Source organism: Labeo rohita, unplaced genomic scaffold (genome assembly GCF_022985175.1).
Source record: "Labeo rohita strain BAU-BD-2019 unplaced genomic scaffold, IGBB_LRoh.1.0 scaffold_1530, whole genome shotgun sequence".
Classification (NCBI taxonomy): Eukaryota; Metazoa; Chordata; class Actinopteri; order Cypriniformes; family Cyprinidae; genus Labeo; species Labeo rohita.
The window spans coordinates 1-18105 of NW_026127704.1; the positions used below are offsets into that span (position 1 = coordinate 1).

Sequence of the window (18105 nt, forward strand, 5' to 3'; positions counted from 1 at the left end):
CTGGAGACATTTTGCCAAGACAAATTGGCAGCTATACCACCTGCAAGAATCTGGGGCCTCAAACACAAGTATTATAAAAGACGGCATGCTCTCATTAATGCTAAATATATATATATATTACCAGTTCTCCAAAGGTATGCAAACATTTTAGCACAATTGTGTACTGTATGCCTTTATCTCACTGCACTTTTGAAAATAACAGTGTTGCATTTCATTGGCTATATACAGTATACTTTATAGACACTTATTTTCATAAATATAATTTGAGTAAAATGCAGCTATATCATAGCGTGGGAACTAAACAGTCAGTTGGTGAGATCAAAGGAAGTTAACAACCACAGGAGGAGCTAAAGGTGTTTAAATGACAAGCTGTAATCATTTAATGAAAAGAAAGACTGGCAGAAAGAGTAAATGGCTTATAAGTGTCACATGTGTCTGCTGAGACTGATCATTCTCTGTCTGCTACTCACAGGTAAAGAAATCTGTATATGATCTATAAGATAAAAGATGTGTATGATGTGAACAACTATCTATCAAAAACAATTTAGTTTAATTACTCTGGCATAGTGTCTGAAGTTTTAATACACACAATTATGTTTTGATAAAATTTTATTTTTATTCCTTAATGTACGTTTAGAATGGTGCATATGAAGATTTCAGATGCAAAACCAGGTAAAAGTCATCTCGGTCAAAAATTAGATAATGATACTGGGTGAATGCTCCTGACACATAGTATACGTCCATCAAATACTTTTACTTCAACTCCCTAAATTCCAGCCTCAGCACAATCAGAAGAACCAGTACTTACATAGAAAACTATACAAAGTAGCCAGAAATAAATACTAATTTTAGAGAAACACGTCAGATGGATTTAGTTTTAGAGGCTTTTGCATCTGAGTTCTTCATATACTACTGTCACACTCAGAAGTCTTTTGTAAAGCTCTATTTACGTTAAAAGTATTGTAAAGCGAACTCTGGGCAATTTCAGAAAGCAGGTTATGTTACATGCCTGGGTAAACTCATGAATAATAGCAGATAATCCAGCTTTTATTCAGTCAATCTTTCTTTAATGTACAGGTGCATCTCAATAAATCAGAATGTCGTGAAAAAGTTCATTTCAATATTCAACTCAATTTGTGAAACTCGAGTATTAACTAAATTCAGTGCATACTTTTAATTGTGATGATTTGGGCTCACATTTAACAAAAACCCACCAATTCACTATCTCAACAAATTAGAATACTCCATAAGACAAAAAAAAAAACCAAAAAAAAAACAATTTTTAGTGAATTGTTGGCCTTCTGGAAAGTATGTTTTTGGAAAGTATCTCTTGATTCTCATTTTCCTCTTGACAATACCCCATCGATTCTCTTTGGGGTTCAGGTCGGGTGAGTTTGCTGGCCAGTCAAGCACACCAACACCATGGTCATTTAACCACCTTTTGGTGCTTTTGGCAGTGTGGGCAGGTGTCAAATCCTGCTGGAAAATGAAATCAGCATATTTAAAAAGCTGGTCAGCAGAAGGAAGCATGAAGTGATTTAAAATTTCTTGGTAAACGGGTGCAGTGACTTTGGTTTTCAAAAAACACAGTGGATCCAACACCAGCAGATGACATTGCACCCCAAATCATCACAGACTGTGGAAACTTAACACTGGACTTCAAGCAACTTGGGCTATGAGCTCTACCCTTCCTCCAAACTCTAGGATCTCGGTTTCCAAATGAAATACAAAACTTGCTCTAATCTGAAAAGAGGATTTTGGACCACTGGGCAACAGTCTATTTCTTCTTCTCCTTAGCCCAGGTAAGACGCCTCTGATGTTGTCTGTGGTTCAGGAATGGCTTAACAAGAGGAATATGACAACTGTAGCCAAATTCCTTGACACATCTGTGTGTGGTGGCTCTTGATGCCTTGACCCCAGTCTCAGTCCATTCCTTGTGAAGTTCACCCAAATTCTTGAATCAATTTTACTTGACAAGCCTCTCATAGCTGCGGTTCTCTCGGTTGGCTGTGCATCTTTTTCTTCCACACTTTTTTACTTCTACCCAACTGTTAACATGCTTGGATACAGCACTCTGTGAACAGCCAGCTTCTTTGGCAATGAATGTTTGTGGCTTACCCTCCCTGTGAAGGGTGTCAATGATTGTCTTCTGGACAACTGTCAGATCAGCAGTCTTCCCCATGATTGTGTAGCCTAGTGAACCAAACTGAGACCATTTTGAAGGCTCAGGAAACCTTTGCAGCTGTTTTGAGTTGATTAGCTGATTGGCATGTCACAATACTCTAATTTGTTGAGATAGTGAATTGGTGGGTTTTTGTTGAATTACTGAAATAAATGAACTTTTCCATGACATTCGAATTTATTGAGATGCACCTGTATATATTTAACATCAAAAAAACAATAAGAATATTTTCCTACTAATAAAAAAAAACTGATTAAAGAAAAAAGGTTAGGGTTAATCAGCAGAGACTTTGGGATTTGTGTGACAATGAGTTAACCCTGCTTTCTGGAGTACTACCCGGAACTCATATGCTCAACACCAGTTTACTGCTTAAAACATTACAAAAAGAGTGTATCAGTGGCAGTATTTCATAATCAAGAAAACAGATGCAGTTCATATGAATTAATCAACCATTATTATTATTATTATTATTATTATTATTATTATTTATATGTAGGTAGCAGTGGAATGGATGACACTCATGTGTTCTGCAGTTCTGGTAAAAATGTCCATCTGCCCTGTAATAATGCTGTTTCTGACTGCACATCAACTGCATGGATGTATACTAGACATTCAGGGGCAGTTGAACTGATTGTTGATGGGATAAAGAAGGAAAACACAGAGAGACATGAGAGACTGAGTCTGGGCTCTGACTGCTCTCTGAACATCAAGAAAGTCACAAAAAAAGATTATGGATTTTACACCTGCCGACAATATGTGAATGGAAAACAACAAGGAACTGATGCACGTGTTTATCTGCATTTCCTTAATGGTATTATTCTAATGGTATTATATAAGTATGGTATGATTATATGTTGAATTAAACAGTAATATTGTTATGCCTGAAAAGACTGAAATCAGTCCCACTTTATATTAGGCAGCCTTAACTACTACAGTGCCTTGCAAAAGTATTCATACCCTTTCATTTTTTTGCACATTTTGTTATGTTGCTGCCTAATGTTAAACCGCTTTAAATTATTTTTTCCAACATCAATCTACAATCCATACACCATAATGGCAAAGCAAAAAACAGTTTTTTTAACATCTTTGCAAATTTATTAAAACTAAAAAATTTAAATTGCATCAAGCCTCATATCTGGGGAACAGTTCAGAAAAAAGTCTGCTGCATTGAAGGTTCACACAGTACCATCACAAAAGTAAAGTGTGCTGGTAGCATGGGACTGTTTTTCAGTGGCAGGGACTGAGGGATTTGTCCAAGTAGAAGAAAAGCTCAATGCAACAAAATATTGAGACAGCCTTCATGAAAACCCAGTTTCCAGAGCATTCAGAACCTCAGACTAGGTAGAAGGTTCACCTTCCAACAGGAAAATGACCCTAAGCACACAGCTAGAGTGGCTTATAGACAACTCTGTGAATGTCCTTGAATGGGCCCAGAGCCTGGGCTTAAACCCAATCAAACATTTCTGGAGAAACCTAAACATGTCCATCCAAGCTGACAGAGCTTGAGAGGTAAAGAGGTGAGGTGAAGAGCACCAGATAATTGCTAAATGTTAATGTGCAAATTTTGTTATATCATACCCAAAAAGACTTGAGGCTGTAAAGGTGCTTCAGCTAAATACTGAGTTAGAGGGTATTAATACTTATTTCATTTTTTTATTTTTAGTAAATTTATGAAGTTGTGACAATTCTGTTTTTGCTTTGTCATTATGGTGCATGCAGTATAGACTGATGTGGAAAAAGTAATTAAAAACAGTTTAACATAAGGCAGCAACATAAAATATGAAAAAATGAAGGGGTATGAATACTTTCGCAAGGCACTGTACCTACATAAAAAAAGTACAATGTATTTATTGTGTTCATATTGTGTTGCAAAACACTGCTATTGAGGTGGGATACAGGTAAGGTTAAGGACAGGTTTGGTGGTATGGGTAGGTTTAAGGGTGCATGGGTTAGGGTGTAAGGGATGGGTCAACAGTGTAATTATAAATGTAATTACAGAAATTAATTACAGATGCAATTACACACAGGTATTTTTTTTTAAAATATAAGAACAATGTAAAAACAAGTATGTACACAATAAGTGCATTGCATCAAATGATTAATTTAAATGTAAGTACATAGTTAAGGCTACCTAATATAAAGTGGGACCTTATTTTCTGTTTTAGTCCCTTCTTCATCCTCACAGACTGAGATCAGACCAGGAAGCTCTGTGACTCTCTCCTGTCAGTTGTATATTTATGGAATCACTTGTGAGACTTTGGTCCGTTTTGAAGGAATTCAACTGATCTGGGTGAATCAGACTGGTGTGAATCTGCAGACAGACTCCAGATATCAGATATCATTCTCCTCAACACACTGTAACAGCACTCTGACTACAACACTCCTGAATGAAGATCACAACAGAGAGTGGAGATGTCAGGTTATTCAGAGAAATAAAGTGAAGACCTCAGTCAAATACACTGTCAAGTATTCAGGTAAAAAACTACATTTTATAATTCAATTTCAAAGGGTTTTCTGTCACAGATACTTAATAATGCCATTCACGCAGGACAAACTTAAGGCTTATGGGCTACAGAACACTGTGTTTCACTATGTGTCATATAAATGAGGCATAAATAACTTTATGTGGTTATAACCAGGGTCATCACTGAGTGTAAGAGGTTCCTCAGAAAAATCTCAATTAACACATTAATGATGCCTTCTACACCTTAGTATGTAACTAACATTCTAGCTAATTTAATGCATGACTACACACAAACACCATCTAACCAGGAAGCAGCTCACATTTATACATTTACAGTCATGGCCAAAAATATAGGCACACTTGCAATTCAACACTTTTCTCAGAAAATTGTTCCAATTGCAAATGTTTTGGTACTCACATGCTTATTGTTTTTGTTTGTACTGCAACAACACAAAAAAACAGAAGAAAAGTCAACTTGATAAAATTTCACACAAACTCAAAAATGGACTGGACAAAATTATTGGCACCTTGTCAAAATTGTAAGAAATAATTGCTTTTCTAGCATGTGATGCTCCTGTAATTTGTATTTCGATACACCTGTGGCAAGTAACAGGTGTGGACAATATAGTAATCACACTTGAAACCAATTAAAAAGGAGAAAAGTTGACTCACCCTTTGTGTTGTGTGTCATACTGAGCATGGAGAAAAGAAAGAAGTGTAAAGAGTTATCTGTGGATTAGAGCGAAAAAAAACTGTGGAAAAACATGGACAATCTCAAGGCTACAAGTCCATCTCCAGAGATCTTAATGTAATTCAAGAGCAGAATTAATGAAAAATTACAATGAAGGATTGTTCGAATGGTGGATAAAGAACCAGATTAACCTAACAAATTCAAGCTGATCTCCAGAAACCGGATACAACAGTGTCAGCTCGCACTATTCGTCGCCATCTGAATGAAAAGAGACAATATGGTAGGAGACCCAGAGGACACCACTGCTGACACAAAGGCATAAAAAGGCAAGACTAGCCAAAACTATGTGACAAAACCACAATCCTTCTGGGAGAATGTACTGTGGACAGATGAGACAAAAGTAGAGCTTTTTGGTAAAGGACATCATGGCACTGTTTACAGAAAAAGAAATGAGGCCTTTAAAGAAAAGAACACAGTCCCTACATTCAAACATGGTGAAGGTTCAAAGATGTTCTGGGGTTGCTTTGCTGCTTCTGGCCTTGACTGTGTAAACGGTATCATGAAATCTGATGATTACCAAAGAATTTTGGGGCGCAATGTAGTGGCCAGTGTCAGAAAGCTGTGTCTCCACTAGAGGACATGGGTCTTCCAGCAGGACAATGACCCGAAGCACGCTTCAAAAAGCACTCAGAAATGGTTACAAACAAAGCCCTGGAGAGTTCTGAAATGGCCAGCAATGAGCCCAGATCTGAATCCAATAGTGAGATCTTAAAACAGCAGTTGGGAGAAGGCATCCTTCAAATCCTTCTGGAGTAGTTTGCAAAAAAAGAATGGTCCAAAATTCCAGTAGAGAGGTGTAAAAAACTCATTCATGGTTACAGGAAGCGATAGATTTCAGTTATTTTTTTCCAAAGGGGTTGCTACCAAATATTAAGTTAAGGGTGCCAATAATTTTGCCCAGTGCATTTTTTGGGTTCTGTGTGGAATTGTATTAGATTTGACTTTTTTTCTCAATTTTTTTGTGTTGTTTCAAGGCAAACAAAAAAAATAAGCATGTGAGTACCAAAACATTTGCAACTGCAACAATTTTCTGAGAGAAGGGATGCATTTTCTGACAGAATTGCAAGGGTGCTGATATTTTTGGCCATGACTGTATGTCTGGCTGTGTTTCTCCTCCTTGTCCTTAAATGTGTAATGGGGGCAGTTGGAGGATCCCCGGAGTCTGGGATCACTTGGCAAAGATATGGGATGGAGCTCATGGGAACTCCAGCTAGGGATCGTGACAAAGTATCTAACTGAGCCGTAACAGCTGCCAGAGGCTTACTTGCAGCTTGTAGTGTATTTCAGAGGTGGGCCACTGTCCTCCAAAGTTTAGCTCCAACTTGGTGCAACACACCTGCCTGGGAGTTAGCAGCCTAGTGAGACCTTGAATAACTGGTTCAGAAGTGTAAAGTGTAAAATGATAATAATAATAATAATAATAATAATAATAATAATAATAATAAATTAACAAACAAACACACACACTGGTGACTTGGGGGCCCTAAGCAGACACGTATTGCTCTAAACAGCCTTGTAACACACACCAAAACTATCAACCATTAAACTACCACTGTAAACAATAATGATGGACTACAACTGTATGCCATGTGATGTAATGATTAAGTATGAAAATATGATATTAATGTTCAACAATATGATGCATTTGAATATACATCTTCAGCTCCAGTAGATTCAACAACACTGATTCCAGTCAGCAGCTCAAACTCTGAGAAGAAATCAAGCAAAACTACAGCAGCAGCTCCTACACAACAAGGTACATGATCACTGACACACATCATCAGTCTCTCACTTCTCTTGCACTGGCTTTTTATAATTAAGTAACACAATTAAGCCAAATGGGGATAAAAAGAATCGTTATGATTTATGGCTTTTGTATTTCTACAATATGATCTTAACTCAATTCTTCCAACCTTTGTAGATAAATGGATCATTGCCCCAAACACTGAGATGACTTCAGCAGTTACTACAGAACAATGTATTTATGCTTATTAATTTATACATCTTATTGATGTCACTTTATCTTACTATTAGTGAACTGAGCTAATAGTCATGATCCACAGATCCAGCTGACCCAGCATCAGAAACTGTATTCTATATGGCTGCTGGTACTGGATCATTATTCAGAGGTATGAAATGGCTTTGTATGAAATTATCAGTGAATTTATATATGTTTTGTTATTGATTGTTTTTTCTCTTATCTGTCCACACATCTTTCCTATAGTGATTGTGATTATTGTTGAGATTGCAGTGTTTGCTGTTCCTACTGTGATTCTTCTTCAGATCATCTGTGCAAGAAGAGCTGGTGAGTTTAGAATGTCATAAAATCTGATTACTACATTAATCTCTAACAGTCTGCAATCATGACAGTGCAAAAAAAAAAAAAAAAAAAGAAAAGAAAACTTATTTGAGAGGTCAGTAAATTGTTTTTATTGATTTATTTTTTAGGAAGGAAGAACTCTCATCACCAAGAAGAAATAAAGATCCCTACAGTATTACAGAGAGACACCCTCTATAAATAATATTACAGCAATATTTATTTTAATGCATACAGAGATCATAGATATTTGCATACAGCTTTCAATGTCATTTTCAGTGCTCTATATTGTACTGAAAGCTTTAAATATAATATTAAATACAGTAATCAACAAAGAAAGACAGGTACCTTAGTAATCATGAACTGGTTATTACAAAGACCGAATACATAGTCATAATATAAATGATTATTTTATTTTTATCTTTAAAATAAATGAAACTTTTTTTAGAATTTTAATATGTTTTATGTTAAGTATTTTACGCATAAATATTATTTCACAATTTGAAAACCTATTTTTAGGTCTACAAATGGTGGTGAAAATGTGTTTAAGTTTATTTCACAGTTTAAAAAGTCTGAAAGCAGTGGGAGGTATTTAACGCTGATATTGGGTAAATTAAAAGAGAATATGGTATTTCATACACAAGAAGCCACTGGATAAAATTAAAAACAGATCCTCATCAAACAACATTTACAAGAAACAGAAAAACTCTCATATCTCTTCGCTGTAAACTTAGGATAAGCTGAAATAAGTCATCTAAAACTAAAAAAAAATGAATACAATGATGTAAAAAGGAAGAAAACCTGATCGATAATTATGCTATTGTTGGTCAGACTGACACATTCAATTGAGAAATTCATCTGAAGAACGAATCAATATTTCTCCTTGTCCTTAAAGCTAAATTTAAATTGTAGCTGATATTATTATGTGTAATTTAGCAGATACAGCTGTAAAACCTAAAACATTTTTATTATAATCTGATCTAGATGTCCCCATATGTGTCAAATCTGAGATGTTTATCTAACTGCAGCTAGTAACTGATCTAGCGTGTTAATGTTTGCTAAACTCATATGAGCAGACAGTGAGAGGATCACTGTTCTTCCCATCCAGATAAAGTCCTGGAACCAGAGTAAGACAGCAAGGATGCATTGATTTGTAGTTGATCTGAGCCAAGCGAGACATGTTGTCACCATTATAGAATGACACCTGGTTTCTCTCACAGTCCAGATACAGCCCTATTTTCTGTGGTTTGTCTCGAGTATTTAATGTAGTATCCTTTCCTTCACAGGACAGAACATAGCCTTTACTGTGTTTGAGGTGGAGCAGGATCTCACTCTCAGCTGACTTCGCTGCACTAAGCTGTTTTTCTGTACCCATCTTTACTCCCACAGTCCAGTCTTGCTTTCCTCGGACCTCAATTTCCCAGTAGTGCTGGCCAGCCTGGAAGTTTTCCTCTGAAACTGTACCAGGGTTGAAGTCTTTATACATACCAGTCGCTCTGTCAGCTTGTCGGATTCTGGCGCCCCCTGGAGACACTTTTAAGTATGACTCTCTGGAATTTTTCAGGGTCAAACTCTCAGGAACTAAAGCACAGACAAACAGGAATGTTATTGGGTGACACATTATTTGTTAAATGAGAAGTTTTAGCAATTCTTGCAAGAGAGCACTGGTTACAGTTCGTTTTAATCCCGTAACCATAAAAATTTACCTTCTGCAGTTAATTCCCCAAATCGCTAAATGTACAGATTTCCTCCATTCAAACTTTGTTTTTTTAGGTTATTTGACCTTAGCTGTGCTTTTTTTGGTTTATCTTTTAAGAAATCAAGGTTAAAGTTTGAAAATCTGTTGATTTACATGAATGAAATGTTTGATTTTCAATATGCAACTGACTAAATAATCCATTGTGATATAATTTGCATACTTTGCACAGTGACTTCCAATGAATTTGTATGATGAACTGTGATTGGTTTTCTTTATTCTGTCTATTTAACCATATAGCTGCCTTTACAAAAGCTGCTAAATGTGCCAGTGATAAGAATTTTTATTCATGGATTTGAGGAAGTCATTTAATAGATCTGGCCAAAAAAATAACATCGTGTCATTTACCCTCATCAGTTTTTTTTTGTTACATGTTAGTTCAAGATAAATACAGGATCATGACAAGGAAAGTCTAAAGTCTAAAATCTAACCCCACATAAAATGTTAACACTTTAAAGGAATGCAAATCTAGTTTAACTTTAGCAGAATTTTACAACATGCATGTTTGTAATATTCTTCACCTGCTTTGATGGATCCCAGCATCTCCTTCCACACAAAGAATTGCAGGTGAGTTTCATGGGGGCCAAGAAAGAGAGAGTCAGGAAGCACAGAAAGATCTTTCACCCTTGACATATACCTGAAAATTATAGAGAAAGTCAGCATAAAGAAACTTCATTTCTACCATAGCGTTAACCTGAATAACAGTAATATCATTGCGTTTTATTTACTTGATATCAGATGGTGTCATGTCGGCTTTCTGTTTCATGTTCTTTGTCATCGGAAATCCTTTTTCATTCCACCACTGCAGACAAAAACACTAATTATATACTTTATTTATTATGTACAGCGTAAAGCACAACTGTAAAACTCACATACATTCAAAATAAATCTATATCATCTAATGTGCTGTGACCTGCAGAAAGTGATCAGGTTGCTCAATCTCCAGGGCCGATTGCAGAATTATCTCCTTCTCTTTGTTCTCCATGAATCTTCTGTTTATCACAGCCTGATTGTTCTGCATGAATTCTATAACTTTCTTCTCCTCCTTCTCCAACTGTTTCTTCACCTCATCCTCTTTGTGTCTTAAGAACTGGTGCATTTCTTCAAACTGAGCAGAGATCTGGGCTGATAAAGTTTTGGATTTTTCCTAAATAGAGAGAAAAAAAACATTCATCTTAAGACTTTTTTAGACAGGACTGTTTTTTTTTAGGGAGTCCTTAGAGAAATTTGTGTTTCAAAGACATACTTTGCGATTTTAATCCAGTGCAAATCTAACAAATTTGTGTGTTTCTTACACAACTTCTGTAAGAATTCAAAAGCAAATTACCTTCTGATTTTCGGCAAACTCAGTGGTCCCCTGATAAAACTAATCCCATCCAAATGCAAATATCTGTTATTGCTGGTATTGTATTATCCCAACGCTTCTCCTCGCAGGGTTTTTGGCCTACCTGAGGTACCATTTGCCTTAAACTGACTGACGGACTTAGTAAGCAGGAAAGGGCGCAATATTTTTACAAACTAAAATTAATAGGTGGTAAAGATACGTACAAGCAGTATTAATTAGGATATTAGCAACTACATAATATTTCAACTACACTGTAAAAAATAAAAAACACAATTTGAGTCAGCTTACAATAAACTGCTGCCTTAAAATTTAAAGTTCAGTCAACTCAGATAAGTTTAGTCAACTTGAAATGTTAAGTTGTACTAAGTAACAACTTAGATATTTGTTTTTGCTAAACGTAACAGATGGGTAAGTAACCCAGCTGCCTTAAAATTTGTTGTCACTTAGTATAATTTAACATTTCAAGCTGAATAAACTGTTTTTGAGTTGACTGAACTTAAAATTTTAAGACAGCCAGGTAACAAATTATTTTAAGTTGACTCAACAAATTGTTTTTTACAGTGTACCTGACTGGAAATGATAAGAACAAACACAACAGACAGTTTTTTTGCACTTTTCTCCTTGATCTGTTATTAATTTTGGCAGTCTACAGTACTTCAAATGTTTTTTGAAATGAAATGTAAACCTTCTGGTCTCTGTGCAAATAATTCATTTATTTTATCACCTTGATACCTCAGTTTTGGTGATCTCAGTCGTCTGTTGTTGTATCATGTAATCGAGCTGTCCATTTTCTTTGGCAAGAAAACCCAACGCGTTCTTCAGCTCCCCCTAGAGAAAGACACCCGTCAGGCAGATTTGTAAAGCACTGACAAAGAACAGAAAAGCTTCTCTAAAATGAAATAGGGATTCAAATTTAGAAACCTAATTATGCCATGAATAACATTACATAAATAGCATAGGTTGAAAGACACTTGAAAGCAAGAAAGGCGCTTTCAAGCTGCAGTGCTTTCATCAGACAGTCGGTTGTAACTCATATGTAAATAGCTGTGTTTTACCTTGTTAATCTGCGAAGCTTCTTTCACTGGTTTGAAGACGTGTCCTTTATGTTTGTCTCCGTCCCTGCAGATGACACACACCAGCTTTTGATCAGTCTCACAGAACAGTTTAAGTTTCTCATCGTGTTCCGAACACATCAACATCCTTTCCATTTCTGAGTGCCCTAAGGTTTCCTCTCTTTCTTTAGATGTAGATTTATCCAATTTCAGTTCGGCAAGGTGCTCTCTCACAGTGGACGTCATGTTTCTCAGTAAACGGCTGGATTTCAGGTCTTCCTTGTTATAAGGCCTTTTGCATTCCGGGCAGGCGCTTGGCGCCAGGCTGGCTTGCATATGGCCCGTGATACATTCCCGGCAAAACGAGTGTTCGCAAGAAAGTGTAACTGGATCGGTAAAATCACTCAAGCACACTGAGCATTTTATCTGCAATGAAATAGCTGATTGCATTTTAGCTTTCTTCTCAACTTCTGCCGACCCTTTGTTTTATGAGACACTTTCGGTTTCATATTAACTTTGCATAACTAGGTCTGGTTCCTCCCACAAGTCATGTAACACGGGAAGTAACCAAACCGGAATATCATACCTCATACCCATCTTTCAAAATACACAATATAGACTCAGACTGTATTGTATTAGAACAAATACTTTTTAGTCAATGCTTGTACTAAGCAAAAGACAAGTCCACTGTTAATTCAGTCCATAATCTTTTCCATGTAATATTTACATAGTAGCTGAACAAATGTTTTGAATGATTTGGTTGCTCACAAAAATCACCCAATGTAGTTAAGAAGGTATTTTAGGTGTAGAAATCCATAAACCATTTTCAACATTTGTAACACTACACTGTAAAAATAAAAAACACAATTTGTTGAGTCAGCTTAAAATAATTTGTTACCCTGCTGCCTTAAAATTTTAAGTTCAGTCAACTAAAATAAGTTTATTCAACTTGAAATGTTAAGTTGTACTAAGTAACAACTTAGATATTTGTGTTTGCTAAACTTAACCGATGGGTAAGTAATCCAGCTACCTTAAAATTTTAAGTTGATTCAACTCAAATATCTAAGTTGTCGCTTAGTATAATTTAACATTTCAAGTTGAATAAACTTTTTTTGAGTTGACTGAACTTAAAATGTTAAGGCAGCCAGGTTACAAATTATTTTAAGTTGACTCAACAAATTGTTTTTTACAGTGTAGGCCGCTTTTTCTGAAAGAAAAGTCTACAAATTTTCACTGAGTAACAACAACTACATCAAGACTGTGCTGATAGTAGTCTATATTTTAAATTGTTGCCAGTACTGTTTTTCTTGAATTCAGTGCCAAAGTATGTAAAACATTCGGTTCTTTAATGGGTGTGATCTGACTCAATAAAGGACTGAACAAACATTACAGCTTCATTGTTCCATCAGGAAGGTCTACACATACTAGTCTGACTACAACTGCTGTTTTTGAACATGGCTTCGACACTGTCTCTCTACCTCATGTGTCCCGTGTGTTTGAGTGACTTCAACGATCCAGTAAGTTTACCTTGCGAGCACGTTTTCTGTCGACAGTGTATTACAAGTTATTTGGAATCACATGAAGGGGCTCACAGATGCCCGGAATGCAGACAAAACTTCACCAAACAGGATCTTAAAGGTAACCGAGTGCTGAGAAATGTTGTGGACATCTTACAAAAACAGCCCAAGACAAATCAACAGACTCCAAGAAATGCTCAAGAAATGCTATGCGCTGAGCATATGGAACCACTTAAACTTTTCTGTGAGGATGACCAGAGACTGGTTTGCCTCATCTGCAAGGAAGGAGCGAAACATGGTGGACACAGTTTTAAGCCTGTAAAAGAAGCCATGGAGATCACAGAGGTTAAAATATATCATTATTTATTAATAGAGCAAATAAGATGTAAACTGCAATGACAACTTTTTATGTTTTTGTTGCTGCTATTGTTAATATAGAAAGTGGTGAGAGAAGCGTTGAGATATATTTTACATGACAACAAACAAATGGGTGACATGATCTTGAATCAGATGCTTGAAATCACAAAGTCAAAGGTAGGTTATGAAAACGCATTACTATGTTGTTGTTTCCTCGCAACTTTTCGGTCTGTCACATTTCGTCTGCCATTCATATATTGTAATTCCACAGGAAAGGGCCAAACATCTTGAGGAAAATATGCATGTTCAGTTTAACAAAATGCATGACTTTTTGAGAAAAAAGGAGGAAGAAATGATAAGGCAACTCCAGAGACAAGCAAGCAGTGCTGAAGTATCAATGAAGCAAAATGCGACATTTTTGTCAAGGTTGCAATTAAATGGAAACAACCAGGAGAACATATTGGAGTCGGGACTACAGATAACCCAACCTGAGAGTTTTTTAGAGGTAATTTCATTCTATTCTCTTTAACACTGACAAATACCAAAAACATGTTTGAACTATATTTAGCAAAAATAGCATGGTGGATTTCATTAATCTTCAAAGCGGTTTTCAATGTTTTCAGTGGTGGAGTGAAAAAGGTTTTACTTTGGTTGATAAAATCACACTCAGTGAGAACGAAGACATCAAGCCTGCCTTGCCAACCAAGTAAGATTTTTTGCCTTTTTGCCACAGCTCAATATTAATCTGCAGTTCAGAACAAAATGTGTGTCAGAATGAAACTCTGCTTTAATGCAAATTTGAAAAGGCAGCAGATATAAGTGCAAATAACAATAGATGCCATTTACACTAAATGCAAATAGCAATGATTTCTATTTACACTTGCAATTATATTAATTAGATGCTATTTATACTACTTAGTGCAAAGTGGCAGATATTTGCACCTCAGTATTGTAGTACATTATAAAACAGTATGCATTAATAATGCATTGAGTGAAATTGATTATTTTTATTCAAACTATTAAATGTATGCTGCCTTATAGGGACAATAAAGCCCTTCCTACATCTACCCCTAATGCTAAGTGATAAACACCCGTGAGGCATTTTATTTTCCACTTTTCGATTATTTCCTTCATTTTTATTGAAAATAAATGCCTTTCCAATCTAATATGATGTGAAAAGGGAGAAGAATGAGTTACCTCTATGCGCTTTACCACCTATGCCACTGGAGCTCTTGTTTAACAGGTGTCTTTTGTAATGTTGTCTAATCCAACCACACACTGGTGGGCGGAGCTAGTGTAAATAGCCTTTGGGCAGTGGCTATTTGCACTAAGTGTAAATAGCAATAGATGCTATTTACAGTATGTGAAAACAGTATATTTTCTTAACGATATATGCTATTTACACTATGTTCAAATAGCAATAGATGCTATTTACAGTCCAAGTCCAAATGGCAATAGGTTCTATTTACACTAAGTGCGAATAGCTAAAGATTCTATTTACACTGTGTGGAAAAGCAGGATTTTCTGCTATTTATAAAAGACAGAGGCAATTACCTGCACCTCAGTATTGTAGTACATTATAAAACAGTATGCAATAATACCTTATTGAGTGTAAATTATAGTTTTAATTAAAATTATTAAATAGATACCACCTTTACCACCCTCTCTACACCTACCCTATCCCTAACCGACACTTTATTTTCAAATTTTCAATTATTCCCTTCATTTTTATTGAAAATGCCTTTCCGATATGATATAAGATTTGAAAAGGGAGGAAAAAAAGTTGAAACCCCATTGAAAAGACTACAGTATGCACTTTACCAACTGCACCACTGGAGCTGTTATTCAAAAGGTATCTTTTGTAGTGTTGACTATCCCAGTCACAAGTTTGTGGGTGGAGTCAGCATAAATAGCCTCTGCAAACAGTGTAAATAGACACTCCAAAATAGAATTTTGCAGTAAAAACATGGAAATAATTTATTGGTTCTTTTTTCAGAGCCTTAAGAACCTTTGAGATAACTGAAATCATTTGGCAAATTGATATGGACATGTAATGGTGGTCAAAGCACACTTTAGAATGTTCGTCAACCAATCAGATTCAAGCATTCAACAGCCCTGTAGTATAAATGGAAAATAATGTGTTTTTTTGTACATTAAATAATGTAAACCTATTCTAGTAGACCACCTGAACTCATCAGTGGTCTACCTGAAATCATCGATCTGTAAATAAATCACCATAATTAAAAGCTAGGGTATAAATGAACTACACCACATTTACATTATACAGGTGCATCTCAGTGAATTAGAATGTTGTGGAAAAGTTCATTTATTTCAGTAATTCAACTCAAATTGTGAAACCCGTGTATTAAATAAATTCAATGCACACAGACTGAAGTAATTTAAGTCTTTGGTTCTTTTAATTGTGATGATTTTGGCTCACATTTAACAAAAACCCACCAATTCACCATCTCAACGAATTAGAATATGGTGACATGCCAATCAGCTAATCAACTCAAAACACCTGCAAAGGTTTCCTGAGCCTTCAAAATGGTCTCTCAGTTTGGTTCACAAGGCTACACAATCATGGGGAAGACTGCTGATCTGACAGTTGTCCAGAAGACAATCATTGACATCCTTCACGAGGAGGGTAAACCATAAACATTCATTGCCAAAGAAGCTGGCTGTTCACAGAGTGCTGTATCCAAGCATGTTAACAGAAAATTGAGTGGAAGGAAAAAGTGTGGAAGAAAAAGATGCACAACCAACCGAGAGAACCGCAGCCTTGAGAAGCTTGTCAAGCAAAATCGATTCAAGAATTTGGGTGAACTTCACAAGGAATGGACTGAGGCTGGGGTCAAGGCATCAAGAGCCACCACACACAGACTTGTCAAGGAATTTGGCTACAGTTGTCGTATTCCTCTTGTTAAGCCACTCCTGAACCACACAAACTTAAACTACTTCAGCCTGTGTGCATTGAATTTAATACATGAGTTACATTACAATGAGTTGAATTACTGAAATAAATGAACTTTTCCATAACATTCTAATTTATTGAGATGCACCTGTATGTCTTAGAATACAACATGAAAATATCTTTAGTTTGTGTTAACTGCAAACCTTATTTCAGGCATTTAATCAAAACCTAACAAATTATAGTTAAAAAAATGCAATGCTGAAATACATTTAAACATTTATTTTCTACAGATTTAAGTCAAGGCTTGATGGTACTCGAGTGATTTCTGACCACTTCACCCTCGGCCCTTATGAAATGGACCTGCCACTAATTGTTTGGAGAGACATGCTAGGCACTGTTAAACAAGGTGAATTGAGCCTAAACAAATATCTCTCATAGTAATGCTGTATTTAACATGTTTTAGTTTCTCTTGTTACACTCATGTAACAAGATGTAACTCATGTAAACATGAGGGGGTTTTTTTTTTCTTTATTTATTAAGTTTAATTAATTTGGAGAATGTTTGTTTCCTGTAATCTTTTTTTCCCTTTAGACCTATCAGATACATCTACAATAGACAAAGACCTGAAACTGACTATCAAAAAAGAGAGGCATCTGCAGTCTCAAGGGGAAGATTACTTTGTCAAATTCCAGAAGTTTCACAACGGCTATAAGGACAGTTATGTAGAGAACATACAACTTGGTCAGGTGTACTGGGAGGTTGATGTAGGAGCTGAACCAGGATGGGAACATGGACTTAAAGTCAAATATTACCCAAAGGAGAAAAATCGTTCTGTCTGGCAGACATTGTTCTCTAAATATTTTGAGAACATATCTCTTTCTGTAAAAAATGACAGACTGTATGCTATAAGGGAGGGTGAAGAAACCCCAATCGCCACTCAGATTATACCCAGCAGAGTTGGGGTTTACGTAAACAGTGAGAAACGTCAGGTTGTATTTTGCAATGCAGACAATATGTCTCTCCTTCACACAGTGTGGTGTGGAGATAAATAGATTTTTTTATCAAAACCTTTTATTTAGGAAATCTGCTTCATTTAGTTTGAGAAATGGTCTGGTCATTCTATTAATGTTGATTGTAATTATTCCTTCGTTTGCCTCTTGGGCTTGAAGACCTTGTTAACAGGTTGATATTTTCTGACGGGATGTCAGCACAATCTAACAAAATAAGCAAATCGTCTTAGATATTGTCATATAATGTGGTATATAATGTTTAAACTGGATTTTGGTGTGTATATTTCTTACTTTGTTTTAAATAAATGTTTGTATAGTAATTTTGACACATTGTTTTTGACATGTGTAATATATAAGTGAAAGAATAAAAGTTCATCCTATGCAGATGAGGCCCAGAGTGCTAAAAACACAGCATACTATTTTTTCACACAGTATTATAT

The 18105-nt window shown here is 35.9% G+C and overlaps 3 protein-coding genes across 3 annotated transcripts; 2 read left to right on the forward strand and 1 right to left on the reverse strand.

Annotated features, from left to right (window-relative positions):
- Positions 1 to 411: 411 nt before the first annotated feature.
- On the forward strand, positions 412 to 7919 carry LOC127158516 (uncharacterized). The gene is made up of 7 exons (XM_051101603.1): positions 412 to 472; positions 2679 to 2993; positions 4348 to 4656; positions 7091 to 7153; positions 7319 to 7375; positions 7622 to 7702; positions 7846 to 7919. The coding sequence occupies exons 1-7, from the start codon at positions 412 to 414 to the stop codon at positions 7917 to 7919; spliced, it is 960 nt and encodes a 319-aa protein (XP_050957560.1).
- Positions 7817 to 12485, reverse strand: trim108 (tripartite motif containing 108). The gene is made up of 6 exons (XM_051101602.1): positions 11871 to 12485; positions 11548 to 11643; positions 10384 to 10617; positions 10199 to 10272; positions 9992 to 10107; positions 7817 to 9295 (listed from the first exon to the last, which is right to left on the reverse strand). Exons 1-6 carry the CDS (start codon positions 12315 to 12317, stop codon positions 8763 to 8765), a joined length of 1500 nt encoding a protein of 499 aa, XP_050957559.1. The 5' UTR covers positions 12318 to 12485; the 3' UTR covers positions 7817 to 8762.
- Positions 12486 to 13321: 836 nt separating this feature from the next.
- LOC127158514 (nuclear factor 7, brain) lies at positions 13322 to 17934 on the forward strand. Its single transcript, XM_051101601.1, has 6 exons — positions 13322 to 13729; positions 13823 to 13918; positions 14013 to 14246; positions 14365 to 14447; positions 16946 to 17061; positions 17247 to 17934. The coding sequence occupies exons 1-6, from the start codon at positions 13322 to 13324 to the stop codon at positions 17705 to 17707; spliced, it is 1398 nt and encodes a 465-aa protein (XP_050957558.1). The 3' UTR covers positions 17708 to 17934.
- Positions 17935 to 18105: the final 171 nt, after the last annotated feature.